This window comes from Drosophila takahashii, chromosome 2L (genome assembly GCF_030179915.1).
Source record: "Drosophila takahashii strain IR98-3 E-12201 chromosome 2L, DtakHiC1v2, whole genome shotgun sequence".
NCBI lineage: Eukaryota > Metazoa > Arthropoda > Insecta > Diptera > Drosophilidae > Drosophila > Drosophila takahashii.
In genome coordinates, this window is record NC_091678.1 from 10,066,120 (window position 1) to 10,080,770 (window position 14,651).

The window sequence follows — 14,651 nt, forward strand, 5'->3', positions numbered from 1 at the left end:
GAAAGTCTTCTTTCTATTGCAGGTTGTACATATGTCGGAGCGAGCCGGATCGGACCACTATATCTTAAGGCTCCCATAGGAATATTCAAACAAATATAAGAAAATTCATTGTAACTTTGTAGGAAGTGGGCGTTTTGATTCTTGACTACTTATGTATAAACAAAATTACTTTACTTTACTTTATCTACAAGGGTATATAAGCTTCGGCTGGCCGAAGGTAGCTTCCTTTCTTGTTTTCAGGGCGATTTTTTTTCTGAGTGTATAGAGAGCGCGGCGCGTGGTGTGCCTGTGTGAGTGTTGAGGGGCGAAGAACGCTGGCGTTGTTTTCCGCTGTGCTGGGGCTGCGTTCGGTTAGTTGGTGATCTTCCGCCGAGAGCGCAGCACGCATAGAAATCCGCAGTCGCAGGAAGCAGGGAAACCAAGAGTTGGCAACAACTTCCCGTGGCTCCCAGCCCGTTTGTGTGTGCTTCTGTTTCGACCTCTTCCGCGACTTAAAATCGGCTGTAACGCGCCTAACAGCCCTACAATCCAGCCGTGTATTCGAAAACGCAGATAATTGCATAATTACAAGTTTTTCAAAATATATTCAAGAGTGCTGCGAGTGCGAAAATAAATGAGAATTCGTTTCCGAGTCTGCTGAATCATCGCATATAGACAGCACCACATATACATAAATCAATTTTCGTAGCCTTCGCGCCGTCCACGTCATCAACGAAAAATATAAACCCAATTTTCGAATCCAATCGAAAAACTGAAAAACTAACCGTAAATAAGTGCGAAAGAACTGCGCCGAAATGTCAAAGAATAACGGAAAGGGCGGCAAAGGTGAATTCGAATTCCCGCAGCCAGCGAAGAAGCAAACCTTCTCGCAAATGATCTACGATCCCCAGGATGGAACCTTTTTCGGACGTACCGGCAAAAATTGGAGTAAGTAATCCAGTAATGGGAACCTTGTTTTGTTTAATTTAAAATTTATTAAAATCCTATATTTAGGGAGTTTTAGTGGACAGATTTCCAAGTAAAATCAACCTATGTTTTGAAAAAGGAAAAATCGTTTTAATCTCTTGAATGTATTGAATATTTGAAAGAGAATTTTAGAAAGAGCAATATACTATTTTGACCGAAACAGTAGTTTTATAGAAATTAAATTTCCTTGGGATGACTCCACTTCATACTTATCTTTTTACGCACTCTACAACTAATATACCCAAAATATCTCTATGGAATAACCACAAGAGATATCCATATTTACTCCCCACTCGCTCTGTACATAGAAACAAAAATGCGATTGTTTATTGCATATAACCAGCCACATGTCCGTCATTTGGTTATGGAAACTATATATACGAAGCGGTTGCTTGTAAATAAGGCTTATCAGTTCATTTGGCGAGTCATAAGTGAGATGAGGTAGAGAAGCTGCTTTGGAAATCTCCGTCACGCTGGCTCGAAAATGTTTAGTCAACCGCCATAAAAAAGATAAAAAACATTGCAAGCCAGCCTGATAAAGGGAATGTTTTATAAGCAGTCATTAAAAATATTATTAAGAATTACAATCACCTTGCGCAACTGTGAGCAAGTAAGAAGAATCTAAGCAGTGAAAAAAGCCCATTAAAAATTTGAAATTAAACAAATGGATACTTTTCTTCCACACATTCGTTTTTTCCTTTGTTTAATTGCCTTTTATAATTTGGCTGCCGATCCCTCTTTTTTGCTACCCACAAAGCATAGCGAAGCATATTTCGACGATAATGCGAATTCTTGATTTTTCGAAAATGGACACGGACCCACGTTCGCAAAAGTAGAAAATCGGAGGGAAAACGTGAGAGGGCAGGGTGCTGAGTAGAGAGCCGATCGCTTTTATCGCCTATAATATTTGCCTTCTTATATTATAATGGGTTCTGTAAACAAATTCAAGGTTTCGTTCGGAGAGGCAGAGTGAGATTTTACGCTCTCACGATACCAATATTTCAGAAAGCTGCCGATTGCAAAACAAACTGCTGAAACACTAGAATTTTAGAATTGTTTTGTGGATTTCTCCGGACTTCTAAATGAAGTGGAGCACCTATGTAAGTGGACACCTTAATTCAGATGTTTGAAGCCCCTTATCGGAAACACGCTGAATAGTTCTCTTGACGTCATTTGTTTGCTTTTAATTAAGTTGGCCGAGTTCGCTTCAAATTTATCGAAATGTTTAGATTGATGTATAATTTATTTGCCAAATTAAAGCCACAGGTGTACCAGCGAAAAGCTCTAATAACTTTTTATGCTAATTCCCAGTCTCAATTTGCTTGCTTTGGAAATGGGAGCCAAGCCCCAAAGAACTTAACCCTCTGTTGACACACCTGCTTTCACAGAACAGATGTCAGAATGTCGATTTAATAAAAACTACTTGTTCAACAAAGTGTGCATATGGACAAAGGTTAAAGTGTTTGTTTTGCCTCCTGCTAATTCCTATCATTAAAACCGATTCATGGTGCATGTCCTTTTGGTTTTCCACTGCTTATTGCCCGGCAATTTTTGTCATGTGCAGCACATTAGTGGGAGAATTAAATGGCAACGACCCCATGGAAAAAGTCAAGAATTGTATACATACTAGATCTAAATTTGATTTACGATCGCCCGATTTTATTCGGATTTCAAATGAAGGCAAAGCATTGGACGGTTGGCTAAGCTTTGATTTCCATTAATTAACGCAATGAGAACTTGTTTAGGTTCGAGCTGGTTTTTTTTTAGGTGGGGATGAACCTTCTCGTAGAACCGGTTCAGCGGGTTTATGTATTTTTGTTTTTTTTTTTTGGAAATGCTTTCGCTTTATTACACATTTTAATTCTCTACAGCGGATTTACCTGCACAGAGGAAAATTCAAATATATTTGCTATCAAAATATAAATAATTTTAAAATATATTTATTTCGTTTTAAATTAATTTGTATTAGTAAATCTTCAGTAATTTCTTTAATGTGTGACTTCGTTTTCTGTACAAATCACACTGCGGTGGATATCAGATCAATGCAACCGCAAAGCAGCAGGAATGGCAGACAAATCACTGCCTTAGCCAGTTTCTAAATCGGGCTCAAACCGGCTAGAACCGCATTTCCCCGGTTACATCTGATTTCCCCATCAATCGCCCCCGCCACGCCCCCCAGTCTGCTTACATTGACATGCTGCTAACTAATTGTCACGATAGCGACAAGTCTACGATAAAATACACAATTTAATTAAAGCACAGGAAACTAGCCTAATTTGCTTAAGGTAATTTAAAACTAAATTTATCTTTCACTGAACAGTATAGAATTCAATTTAGTCTTTTGTTCTTAAATTGATTAAATCTCTTCGATCTCATCAACTATTATTAGGTATTTCAAATATTTTCCTATTGCAAAGAACATTTTCGAATGCCCTCTAGTATATTTTTAAATAATAATAGAAGCTTTTGTTTTTTTGTGATTATGTTGCTATGAGGCTAAGGTAAACATTTTTTCTGCTTGTACACTAGTCTAACTTATTTCAACAAAACGTAATTATAGAAACCAATCCAAAAACTTTCCTGCTGTCTTTGCTCACGCAGTTCGAATAATTCGGCAATTTCCAATTTGTTGTGAACAGAATAAAAAACGGGTAGTTCCGTTCCGCCCGCATTCCAGCCCAGAAATAATCAGCAAACTAAACGTTTGCAATGTTTGCCGTGGGCGGGTCATTCGGGGCTTCCCCTCGTTAACATGTGAAATTAATTCACTTAAAATGCCGCAAAGTATGCTATAGGCCCTAAGCACACAGACAGCTGAAAGAAAGATGGCCAAGGGATCCTGGGTGTGTTACTGTGTTGGTCTGTGCTTGTGTCTGTGGTGGTGACGCAAGGACAAAGGGTGCGGCGAGTAGCAACAAATAAAGCGGCGCCACGGAGACGGCTTATTGGCAATGAGGACGAAACGGGACGGGATGAAATGGATGGCGGAGATGGAGGTGAATGTGAATGGGGATGTGGAGGTGACGTGACCCACTCAATCTGACTGGATTCGGTCCGGGGGTAATGAGTATAATATAATGATGACAGACACCAACAAGTTGCATCCTTGTTCTTATTTCATTTCTTTCTGTTCTCCTTGGCCAGGACTTTCGTCTCGGTGGCGTCATAATTGTTGCTTCCCCTTTGCTCAGCTTAGGCACCCGTGCCCAAGTACACCAAAAAAAAATTGCAAGTCCTTTTAAAAGCTTAGAAAAAAAATTTTAGATAAGTTAACTTAAATTGTTGAAAAATAAAAAATCTCAACATAAAAAAAATTTTTGAATAATTAACATAATAAATAATTAGATACTAGTAAAGGGAAAGAAAAAGGCATCAAAGGAATAATGTTCGACTTTATGAAATTTTAATCGGATATAATGTTATTTGACACCCTTAATGCAAAGTTGGTTTCAAATTTCTTTACTATTTGCATTAGAATATTCTACACATTAAATAATTTTGTATAATTCCCCATTATATTTTCCGGTCTGTTTTACCTATTTTTATTAACAAGTATCACGATCGTGGGACACTTCCAAAGTCAACTTGTCACACACTCATTACATAAATGAGCTATGGTTGCACATGTGCAGGCCGTTAACCGATTTCCCACAACTACGCGGCTTACTGGTCAAATGTGCAAATTAAGCCACTCAGCGGTGGGTTTTTAGTGCTCGAAGCGTTGTCCTGGATTCTGGCCATATGTGCGTCCAACACGTAACTAAATTATTAAGCTTAGTCGGCCTTGGTGGTTTCACTTGGATGACGCCTAGAACGGAGCGAGGTTATCAATCGTTGGTCATGCAAACCGACTAGCGTTTCCAGCGCTTTTGGGTTGGGTTTTCCGGGGTTGGGAATGGGGATGGGGATGGGTAGGGAGTGCCGCTATGTATATGGGTCACGGGTCCTTTAAGTTTGTTTACCACACCAAACGAACGGACGAATGGACAAGGATAAGCGAAGCCCTCGACCCCGCACCCTCCCACGTCTATGATTGTCCAGTGTTATTATAAAAACTTGGTCACTGAGTTGCAGCACTCCACCTCCACGACTGGTTGCACAATGTCCGAGTGTGGGTGGCAGGCCATATAAGTAAAGTTTCCTCCATGAGTCGCATTTACTGTTATGCATAAACTTGATACCGCCCGTCGACATCTTGTTTGACTTTTATATAAGTGTTGAATAAGTTTTGAGCCAGCGGACGAGGACTCTCTGTCACTCGTCCTTCGGGATAAACGTATTTCTTGCTTGCCGATCTCTTTTACTGGCAGATTGTTTTTCATAATTACATTTTCCAGAACTCAAGTTTATTTTCGGTTGTTTTCCATGTATAAATTTCAAGAAAGAAATACATTTTAAGGCAAGAAAATGGCAGAATTGAAAGAACGTCTGGCATATTTTAAATTGAAATTTTTACTTATGGAGCAGAAAAATGTATATGACTTATATATTAAGCCAAATGAAAATGTTTGCTATTTTTCATTTGCCAAGACTTTGGAATATGGTGGGACTGTACTTTTTCGTTATCTCTATCGTGGTGCTATTACCATCAAAAATAATGTCCATTTATCATATGTATGCCATCAAGTTTTTACTTAGTAATAAAAAGTAAATTACGAGAAACCATATTTTTACGATATTGCCACTAATGCAACAATGCCCCTCGGGGGCACAAAAGTAATAAATATATTCATGATTTCAAATTCATCTACTGCATACGCAGTGGGGAGGACATGGCCTGCAATAGACATATGTAGTGACTTCTATATAGTATATACATTATATTTCTCGGCGAGTATCAAATGAAGTGGAGTAGACTTATCGATTTCAGTGGGAAAGGCAATGGCGGTCCCTCCTTGTGCGAGTCTTTGTAATGCCTCATTCAGCGAAGACATAAGAATGTTTTGGGGACTCTGCCGTCATGTAATCGTAAGCGTGTAGACCAGAATTCCTTACACATCGGATATTGGTGGCCAAGCGCCACAGGCCGTCGCGTCGTCCCACCTTGCCAGGCGGCTAGGCGATTGGGATTGGTAATGGAAAAGGGGCAGGGGAATGTGAATGGGGAGGAAGACTGGCGTCACACCACCGATAGACTATAGTCTACCGCCGGCACTTGTCTATGACTGGGTCCGCGCTCCGGTCATTGCCAAACTTATTTCCTTGTACTTGAACGCAATTATTTCCCATTTGGACTTGGCAACAAGCAGTCGATCCATTTGGCGGACTCTGAAACTTTGATGAGCGAATGAAAGCTGAAATATGGAAAAGTCGTTACCAACCGACGGCGAAGGCCATCGATTACCAATTGAAAGTTCTAGTTGATAGTCTTGTGCCTTCTTAAATTGGGAATCGTATAAAGCCACAAATGGTTTGGATATATGATATATATTCACTATACTGGGATGGATCACTGATTACCAATAATACATATAACAATATAAAACTTTGACAAGCCTTTTCATCAGCGAAATATTTTATTTTTCTTAAATTTTCTTTTTATAGCAATTTATAAACTTAGAAAAAGAAAAGTCATTACCAATCGAGGGGCACTACAATCGATTACCGGGTGATTAATTAATGGGTACTCAAGTATGGAAGAACCGAAATGTGATTTACTGGCTCGAAGCAGTTTTTAATCGACCACTTGGCTGGCTCTTTTTTGTAAAGACCCTGCCAAGGCCCATCGATAGCTGGGTGCTACGGGGTGCTCAAACAAGTCAATATCTACCCCGTATCGAGTAATTTCTCCTTGCCTTTGTTACCTACTGTACTCTGGGGTCTGTGCATTGTATTCGATATTCATTCATACGATTAATTTGTTTGGAAATTTTAGCTCGGTTTCGCTGTCAATTTCGGTTTGTCGATGTTGTCGCTTATTTATGCAATTGCTATGGGGCTTGGCAAAGTCGGGCGCCCGATGTCCGGTGCTCAGTGTCCGGTGGCCGCAGGGAAGTAACAAACGCCCCACTGAATTCTAGCTGACTCGTCAATGGTAATGACATTGAAATACTGAAAAACGCCGGTCCCTGCCTCTGTTTGTTGTTTCTGGTCTTATTTACTGCACTCGTCGTAAGCGTTCGATTAGCTGCGTGCTCGTTTCGATTGCATAAGCCTCTGTTGCTATTCTCTTGTTTATACCCATTCCCGTTCCCATTCCCAGATCTTCCCATTATCCAGTTCCGCAGTGCCACTATGGCCCCATTTTCGCAAATGACAGATACTATAAAATCGTAATCGAGTGACACACAAAAGGCAGATGCGAAGACTGCAGACCATATTTTATAGTGAAATATATATTTAAGCAATCAACAATTCTGATTAATATAAAACGAGGTCCCATTGTCATCCATGACTCAAGCTTACGATAATGAATAATTCCTTATTTTTTATTTTGTACATGTTTTAAATTAGTTCGTGATAATATAAATGACAATATATCATCGTACTGCGATTTTCCCAAAATGAGAGGCCATTATTTAAATATATATTTTAATATAATTATATTAGTGATCATAATTATAAAGAACACTATCTAATTTTATCCGTTTCCTTTGTCGCCACAGGTCAGCTGCTGCTGTTCTACACGATTTTCTACATCGTGCTGGCCGCCCTCTTCACCATTTGCATGCAGGGTCTGTTGTCCACCATCAGCGACGACGAGCCCAAGTGGAAGCTGCACGATTCGCTCATTGGCACCAATCCCGGCCTGGGATTCCGCCCCTTGAGCGAGCAGACGGAGCGTGGATCGGTGATCTCCTTCGACGGCAAGAAGGATGCCGAGAGTGATTACTGGATCGGGCTGATTGACGACTTCCTCCGCGGTAAGCTACCTCAAGTCTAACTAACTTTACATTCTAAAACATGGTTCCCTTTCAGACTACAACCACACCGAGGGTCGGGAGATGAAGCACTGCAGCTTTGGTCAGAAGAACGAGCTCACAGATGTTTGCGTGGTCAACACCGAACTGTTTGGCAGCTGCTCGAAGGCTAACAACTACGGCTACAAGACGAACCAGCCCTGCATATTCCTCAAGCTGAACAGAATCTATGGCTGGGAGCCGGAGGTTTTCGAGGAGGAACAAAAGGGTATGCCAGATGATCTGAAGAAGGTGATCAATGAGACCAAGAAAGAGGAGGTGAGTAGATTGGATTCGAGGGCATGTGATCCAGGATACTATTTAAAATACTGCTTAATTTCAGCGCAAGCAAATCTGGGTGAGCTGTAACGGACACATGGGCAAGGACAAGGAGCACTTCGAGAACATCAAGTACTTCCCCACCCAGGGATTCCCCACCTACTACTACCCGTACCTTAAGCAGGATAGCTACCTGAGTCCCCTCGTCGCCGTGCAGTTCAACTCACCACCAAAGGGACAAATGCTGGACGTCGAGTGCCGCGCCTGGGCCAAGAACATCCACTACAGCGGCAGTGCTCGCGATCGCATGGGGTCAGTGACCTTCCAGATCATCGTGGATTAAGTCGCCAATTTGTGATCGCAACAAACAAAACAGAAAACACTAGCCGTATTATTTGTCGAGGATATGGCGACCGCGTCGGAGACCAACTACCACCTACCTTACTACAAGAGATACACACATATGCGTACATAGATATAAATATATATATTTGAAATCAAAGCTAGCGACCTTAGGTTCTCAAGTGCATTGTATATATTTATACGAAATATCGATCCGACCGTCAATTGAACTCGAAACATCTGGCCCAATTTGAAAATAGAAAAGTTGAAAATCTTGAAATTAAAGTTCAAATCGTACTCACGCAATTGTTGTTATAGCTTTTAGCTTGTCTATTGCTATCAGTTATTATTATTAATATTTATCTTATTATTTCATTATGAATTCTTGTAAATTTGATCATTATTTTCTGTCAGTTGTATTTAGTTTTTATTCATAAATGTTAAAACATGCCCGAAAATTATTTGTTTCCTGCACACGGCCTGTACAAAGAAGTAACTAAATAAATTGAAATTGTTAAACGTATGCAAATAATGGAAAAACAAACAATGGAAAATGAAACATTTTGACCTAAGTTAAATGTCAATTATTATTTTCAAACTGGAAAGTATTCAAGAACCTCTATGTAGTGCAATTTAAAAACCATTAACCGCAGCAACAAAGAAATTCCAGTCATATTTATGCGACTAACAAAACACAATTTTTAATTTATTTTAAACATACTTTCATTCACACAAAAAAAGAAGCTAAGCGAAAAATGTTCTTGTGTTGCATCAATTTAATAAAGAAACAAATAATATAAGTACCCAAATTGTATTTTCATTTTATACAGGGTGTCGAAAGTCAATACATTTCTGACAGTTTTAAAGAATTGCCCTTGTAATATCCAAAAATTAGAGCCTACTTTTTGGCAAAATTAAATTTTTTTTTTCTTGCGGAATACCATTTAAATTTTTGTTAGGCTTTTATTAATTTGAATGTATTAAACAATTGCGAAATATTATCTCTTACAATATAAACATACATATATAGCATAGTTATTGATCTTGATTTGTAACATTTTAAACTGCGATATTTTTAATATTTTCAATGCATAATTTTGGTACACATAAATATTTAGGTCTATATAAAGTAATCACAAAATATTATTATCACAATTTATGGATACATGTACATATCAGTATTGGTTTAAATGTCCTCTTACCTTTCGCAGTAATGTTATTCTTGCAACTGGTTTTGATTCAAAACATATTTATGATATGCGATTTAAATTCGTTTATCTTTGAAGAAAATTAAACGATATGGGATTACCAATTGTGTCTTAATTTGCAATACAAATAAGATGTAGTTTCTCTCTTAAATATTAAAAAAATAGAAGCATTGATAAAATTATATTTTTTAAATTATCGTAACGCTTTATGGTTCATTGGTAGGCAATTCTCAATCCAATTTCATAGCATACCAAACCCAGTTACAAGAATGCCGACTTCATTAATATCTTTACGGTTACAACGACGCGAGTAAAAACATCGGATTTCAGATAAAACTTCATTATTCTGCTACTTTAAGTTAGGATTAGCTTGGAGTTGTCGGCTGACTTAAGACAAAAGTTTAGCTTTAGTTGAGACGAAGATTGAAACACGATTTCGTTAGGTACTTTTACAATTGTTACTGCTGTAAATTATAAGAGAAGGTTACAATAGTAATCATGAATTAAGGGTATCAATTTCACCTCAGGCATGTCGGGCTCCCCAAAGTTGCGTCTCATGGTACATTCGATAGATATTGTCTCTGATAAGTTTGGCTTTATCTGAATTGAATGAAAATGTTAGTATTAGGGATTTCTATAATAGTTTTAAAAGCTGCTCTTACCCTTAGATAGGTTAAGGGCCACCACATTCTTTTTCAGGAAGTCAAGGCACACGTCTTGAGAAGTCCCCAATGAGTGCATATTGCAAGTCAAGGCTCTGTGGATTAATATTAAATTGCATTTGTAAGTTATTCTTCTGAATATATGGAAATTAAGCTTTTTAGAACTTTTCAATTCCAAATAATTCCTAACATTATTAACTTAATACAAAAAAATATTGTATTAACAATTTTTTTTTTAAATTAAAATATAATAAATTTTAATTGGAATGAAATACATTATCTTATACGCGACAACAAGGACTCACCCGAGCTGTCGAAATGCCATGTCCTCCTGCTCCCTGACCGACTGGGCCTGCGTGAGGCTGGTCTTGCTCTGCCTCCGATTGGCCGGAACGGAGCCAGTGGACGCCGGAGCCGCCGGAGTGGCTGATTGCACCGCCTGATGCGAGGAGCTGGACGAGGAGTCGCCGCCCTGCTTCCGCTGCGACTTGGAAGGTGGCACATCTACCGCTCCCGTTACCACTCCTCCTCCGGCTCCTCCTCCGGCTGCCTGTCGCTGTTGCTGCTTCTGCTGACGTCGCTTTTGCCGCCTCATCTGACTCTGACCCCGGTGCTCCCGTTCCGCCTGCAGGGCGTCGTGGAAGATGGCGTTCCAGAAGCGCGCCTGCTGCCAGATGGGCTGTTGCCGCAGCGAGGAGAAGAGGTACTCGCGATAGGGATCGCAGCCGGGCACCTCGACCTCGTGGTAGAAGAGGAAGCAGAGGTTCATCAGCACCGCCGCCGGGCCATAATCCTCGCATTCGCTGCACTCGAAAAGGGCCAAGGCGAAGTACTGGGCCAGACCGCTGAAGGTCAGCGAATCGAGTCGCTTGGACTTGTGACGCTGCTCGGTGAGGAAGCGGGTGAACCAAAGGCGGCCAATCTCCAGGCGCAGCAGCACCCCGAACTCCGACTTCAGCTCCAGGTCGACGGCACTGGGGGATCCACCAAAGAGCAGGGCCGTAAAGTGCTTCATGAACTCCTTCACAGGCTCCTCGCCCGCCCGACAATCCAGACTAATCGAAGACGCCCACGATGGCACTGAGTTCTGCGACTCCGAGCGGATGAAGTGCCTCCAGTCGGTGGACTCCATGCTGGGGCTGGCCAACAGCTGATCGGGCTCATCCCGCAGGCTGGTCAGAGTGCTGCTATTGGAGGCTCGACTGCGCGACGGCAGGCGCATCGAGTTGCTGCCCCCCGCCCACTGCTGACGTCCTCCGGATCCCCCTGTTCCCGCTCCGCCCTCCGTGGGCGGCTGGACATCGATGTGCGGCGGCAGGGCTTCCATCGCATCGCCTATCCTCTGCACATCCCTCTGCATGTCCATCTCGCTGCGACGGGCTCCGGCAATTTGCCTGGCCCTCTCATAGCCGCCGGAGTGACGCGACTCTATGGAATCCGAGCGGGTGGTGCTGCTCACGTGGGATCGATTGGCCATGTGCTCGGGTAGGGACATCGAGCTGCTGTCGTCGCTGCTACTGGAGCTGCTCGAGGAGCCGGAACTCGAGCGGAGTGGTCCACCCAGTTTGCTGGCCGCATGACGGCCCCGCGATGGTTCCAAGCGGGGACCTAGAAGAGGGTCAAGGGCAAATAAGTGAGGTGTTTTGTAAAGGAAAAACTAAGAATAAGGACATGTACTACATTTTTCCTAAAAGTATTAAGAGATTTCTTAGCAATTTTTTTTATTTTTTTATGGTATATTCCATAGACCGAAAATAACAGATATTTGAGTCTTTTATTTTTTTTATAGAAAATACATAATAGGAACTTTTATATATGGTCTTTGGTGTATTAATATTTACTACAAAAATTTTGAAATATTTACAGATTTCCCTAATCTAAGACTCTTTTAAAACTTGTTTGTAATATCATAAGTTTACATAGCGAATAATTATAACTAACTTAATTTAAATCAATTACTTATAGCTATTTTACGTATAAATTACCTATATCTTAATGAGAAATACAAAATTTAGAAGATTTCGTAAGCTAGTTTCTAGACTTTTGAATTTTCTTTGTGCTTTACTTACGTGGCGCCAAATTGGGCTGGCGATAGCGTCCTGAGATAATCTCCTCGTGTGCTCGTCGAGCCTTCACTCGTCGACCCTCGAAGTCGATCTTGGTGTAATCAATAGTCTCGTCAACTGCAGAGAGAAATCATAAAGTATTTGATAATACTGTTGTCATAAGTTCTGTAGTTTGGGGTACTTACACTTTGGTATATCCTCATCGTCATCACAGTAGTCAGAATCGCTGCTACTGCTGCTCAGGGTCAGCTGCAAGTAAACAAAGTAAAATACGCATTTTAAAACGAACTCGATCATAACACCGCATACAGAATGTTGTTCAATAATGTATGTTTCAATGTAAGTGTTTCTAATGGTGTTATCATTTTGACTTTTAACTGAAGGACATGTTTTCAAAAAAAAGAGAAGATTTTATTTCATTTTATGTTTAATGTTCTAGACTTTTAACAAATTAACCCTGTTTTAATAAAATCCGCCACTGGGTCTCACTTTATTAAATAAATATGCAATTAAATCACCTTAACAACCTGCGATGAACACACTCAAAAATGATTGATATTCCAACACAAAGAGCGCCGAAGAAAAATCGAATGTGCACTTTCTCCTCTTTTCTGACTGGTGTGAAAATAATTAATTTCAATCAAGGACGAGGCTGCAGCGCCCAAAGCGAGAGAAAGTCAAGTACAAAGGGAGCAGCAGAGATTATACTCCTACCCGCTTTTCCTTTTCCCTTTTCCATTTCCAATCCCAGGCCCATCTGCAGCCATAGCCGGCACCTCCCCCAAAACGCAGATTGGGGCCTCCAAGTGAAGGTCAAACGAGTGCAGCAGCAAAGCGGAAACAGCAAGAACAAACAGCACAACAAAAGTATCAAAGTGTCAGTTGCTTTTGCAGCATAGACAGAACCCACACACAATCTGCCAGCCCAGCCCAGCACCACCCCCGAGCACCTCTTGTCGCGTTCATTACCAAGGCTAACCCAGCTCAACCCTAGAGATGTGCGTCGTGACTCAAGGGTGGTCGTGATTATAATATAATCGAAATCGTAACATATTGCCTGCATAGGGGGGCAAAAGCTAGAGCTACCATCTGGAGCCAAAAATAAAATAAAGGTATTTTCTTATGGTTTCTTTGGGTTATGGAGGTTGACCTACCAGTATTTATAGTCATACAAAATGTGACCTAGTCAATTTCAAATGAATCCCCATCCTTAAAAGTTAAAATTAGTATTATCTAACAATTTTTTTTAAACTTAGTGAAATCTGCTAGAAATTGCACATGTTTTATTTTTCTCAGTTCACTAGAAATTACGTATGATAAATGAAAAGCTTTAGAGTCGCCTAAATATACTAATTCAATACTAATAATCGGTTTGGAAATGTTTCCGAATTTAGAGTTTTTTTTAAGTTTTTATGTCACGTCGTTTTGGCTACCAGTTCATCCCCCGTTTTTAATATAGTCTATTTTATTATTATAACTACGCCCGTCACGCTGCCTTCCCTAGTTCGCATACCTTGTTTGATATTCCGTTGAGCAGCTCGTTGCTGTTGCCCAGCACTGTGAGAAACTTGGACTTGAGGGCCCCGATGCTGGGTGTCCGTTCCATGAACAATTTGATTTTCGATCGCTCGCCGGCAAAGCCAGCCGGTGGAGTCCCCGTTCCCGGCATCGCTCCCGGAGTGGGTGGCTGCGGCTTGGCATCCACCATGTCCTCGTAATATCTATTTTTGACCCAATTTCCGCCGAATCGCCTGACGTCTGATGATGTCGCTTTACTTGTAGGACCTCTCACTTGGTGCTGCAGTTCTTTTATTTCTTTGTTTAACTGGGAGCAGCAGTAGAGCGTTGCAACTGCTGATGCTTCTTGTATCGATTTTTCATATGCATGTCATAAACTTTGGGTGAAGGTGAACTTCGTACTCAGCTGCAGAATTTTTGGCGCATTTCGGATAATTCTCAAAGGAAACTTTTAAGGGTGTATGGATATTCTTTAAACTCGACGCTTTTCCTAGCCAATTATCTGTTTCTAAAGAAAGGGGTTTTGATATTGGCCTCTCAAGCAACTGCAAATTTTATGTAATTTTATATTAACTGACACTGAGCCTTAAACATAGCTTATTTATATGTTTATTTATGTATTTCTAGTTCTCAGAAGGCTATTCTAATTTTTGGGCAAAGTAACGTGAGGAAAATCGGTAAATTATAAAGGCACTTCTTTGACTTTTAGTA

General features: G+C 40.6%; 2 protein-coding genes across 4 annotated transcripts; one reads left to right on the forward strand and one right to left on the reverse strand.

Moving 5' to 3' along the window:
* Positions 1-341: 341 nt before the first annotated feature.
* On the forward strand, positions 342-9,289 carry nrv1 (nervana 1). Its single transcript, XM_017144659.3, has 4 exons — positions 342-927; positions 7,572-7,829; positions 7,885-8,144; positions 8,209-9,289. Exons 1-4 carry the CDS (start codon positions 795-797, stop codon positions 8,485-8,487), a joined length of 930 nt encoding a protein of 309 aa, XP_017000148.2. The 5' UTR covers positions 342-794; the 3' UTR covers positions 8,488-9,289.
* A 205-nt stretch (positions 9,290-9,494) lies between these two features.
* LOC108059408 (uncharacterized) lies at positions 9,495-14,145 on the reverse strand. 3 transcript variants are annotated; one of them, XM_070219690.1, is made up of 7 exons: positions 13,936-14,145; positions 12,608-12,671; positions 12,426-12,539; positions 10,662-11,964; positions 10,357-10,451; positions 10,217-10,294; positions 9,495-10,155 (listed from the first exon to the last, which is right to left on the reverse strand). In XM_070219690.1, exons 1-6 carry the CDS (start codon positions 14,128-14,130, stop codon positions 10,218-10,220), a joined length of 1,848 nt encoding a protein of 615 aa, XP_070075791.1. In that variant the 5' UTR covers positions 14,131-14,145; the 3' UTR covers positions 9,495-10,155; position 10,217. The 3 variants fall into 3 exon arrangements, with proteins under 3 accessions (XP_070075791.1, XP_017000145.2, XP_070075792.1); XM_017144656.3 differs by having other exon boundaries at positions 9,506-10,158; XM_070219691.1 differs by lacking the exon at positions 13,936-14,145 and having other exon boundaries at positions 9,520-10,158; positions 12,608-12,803.
* Between the last annotated feature and the right edge of the window lie 506 nt (positions 14,146-14,651).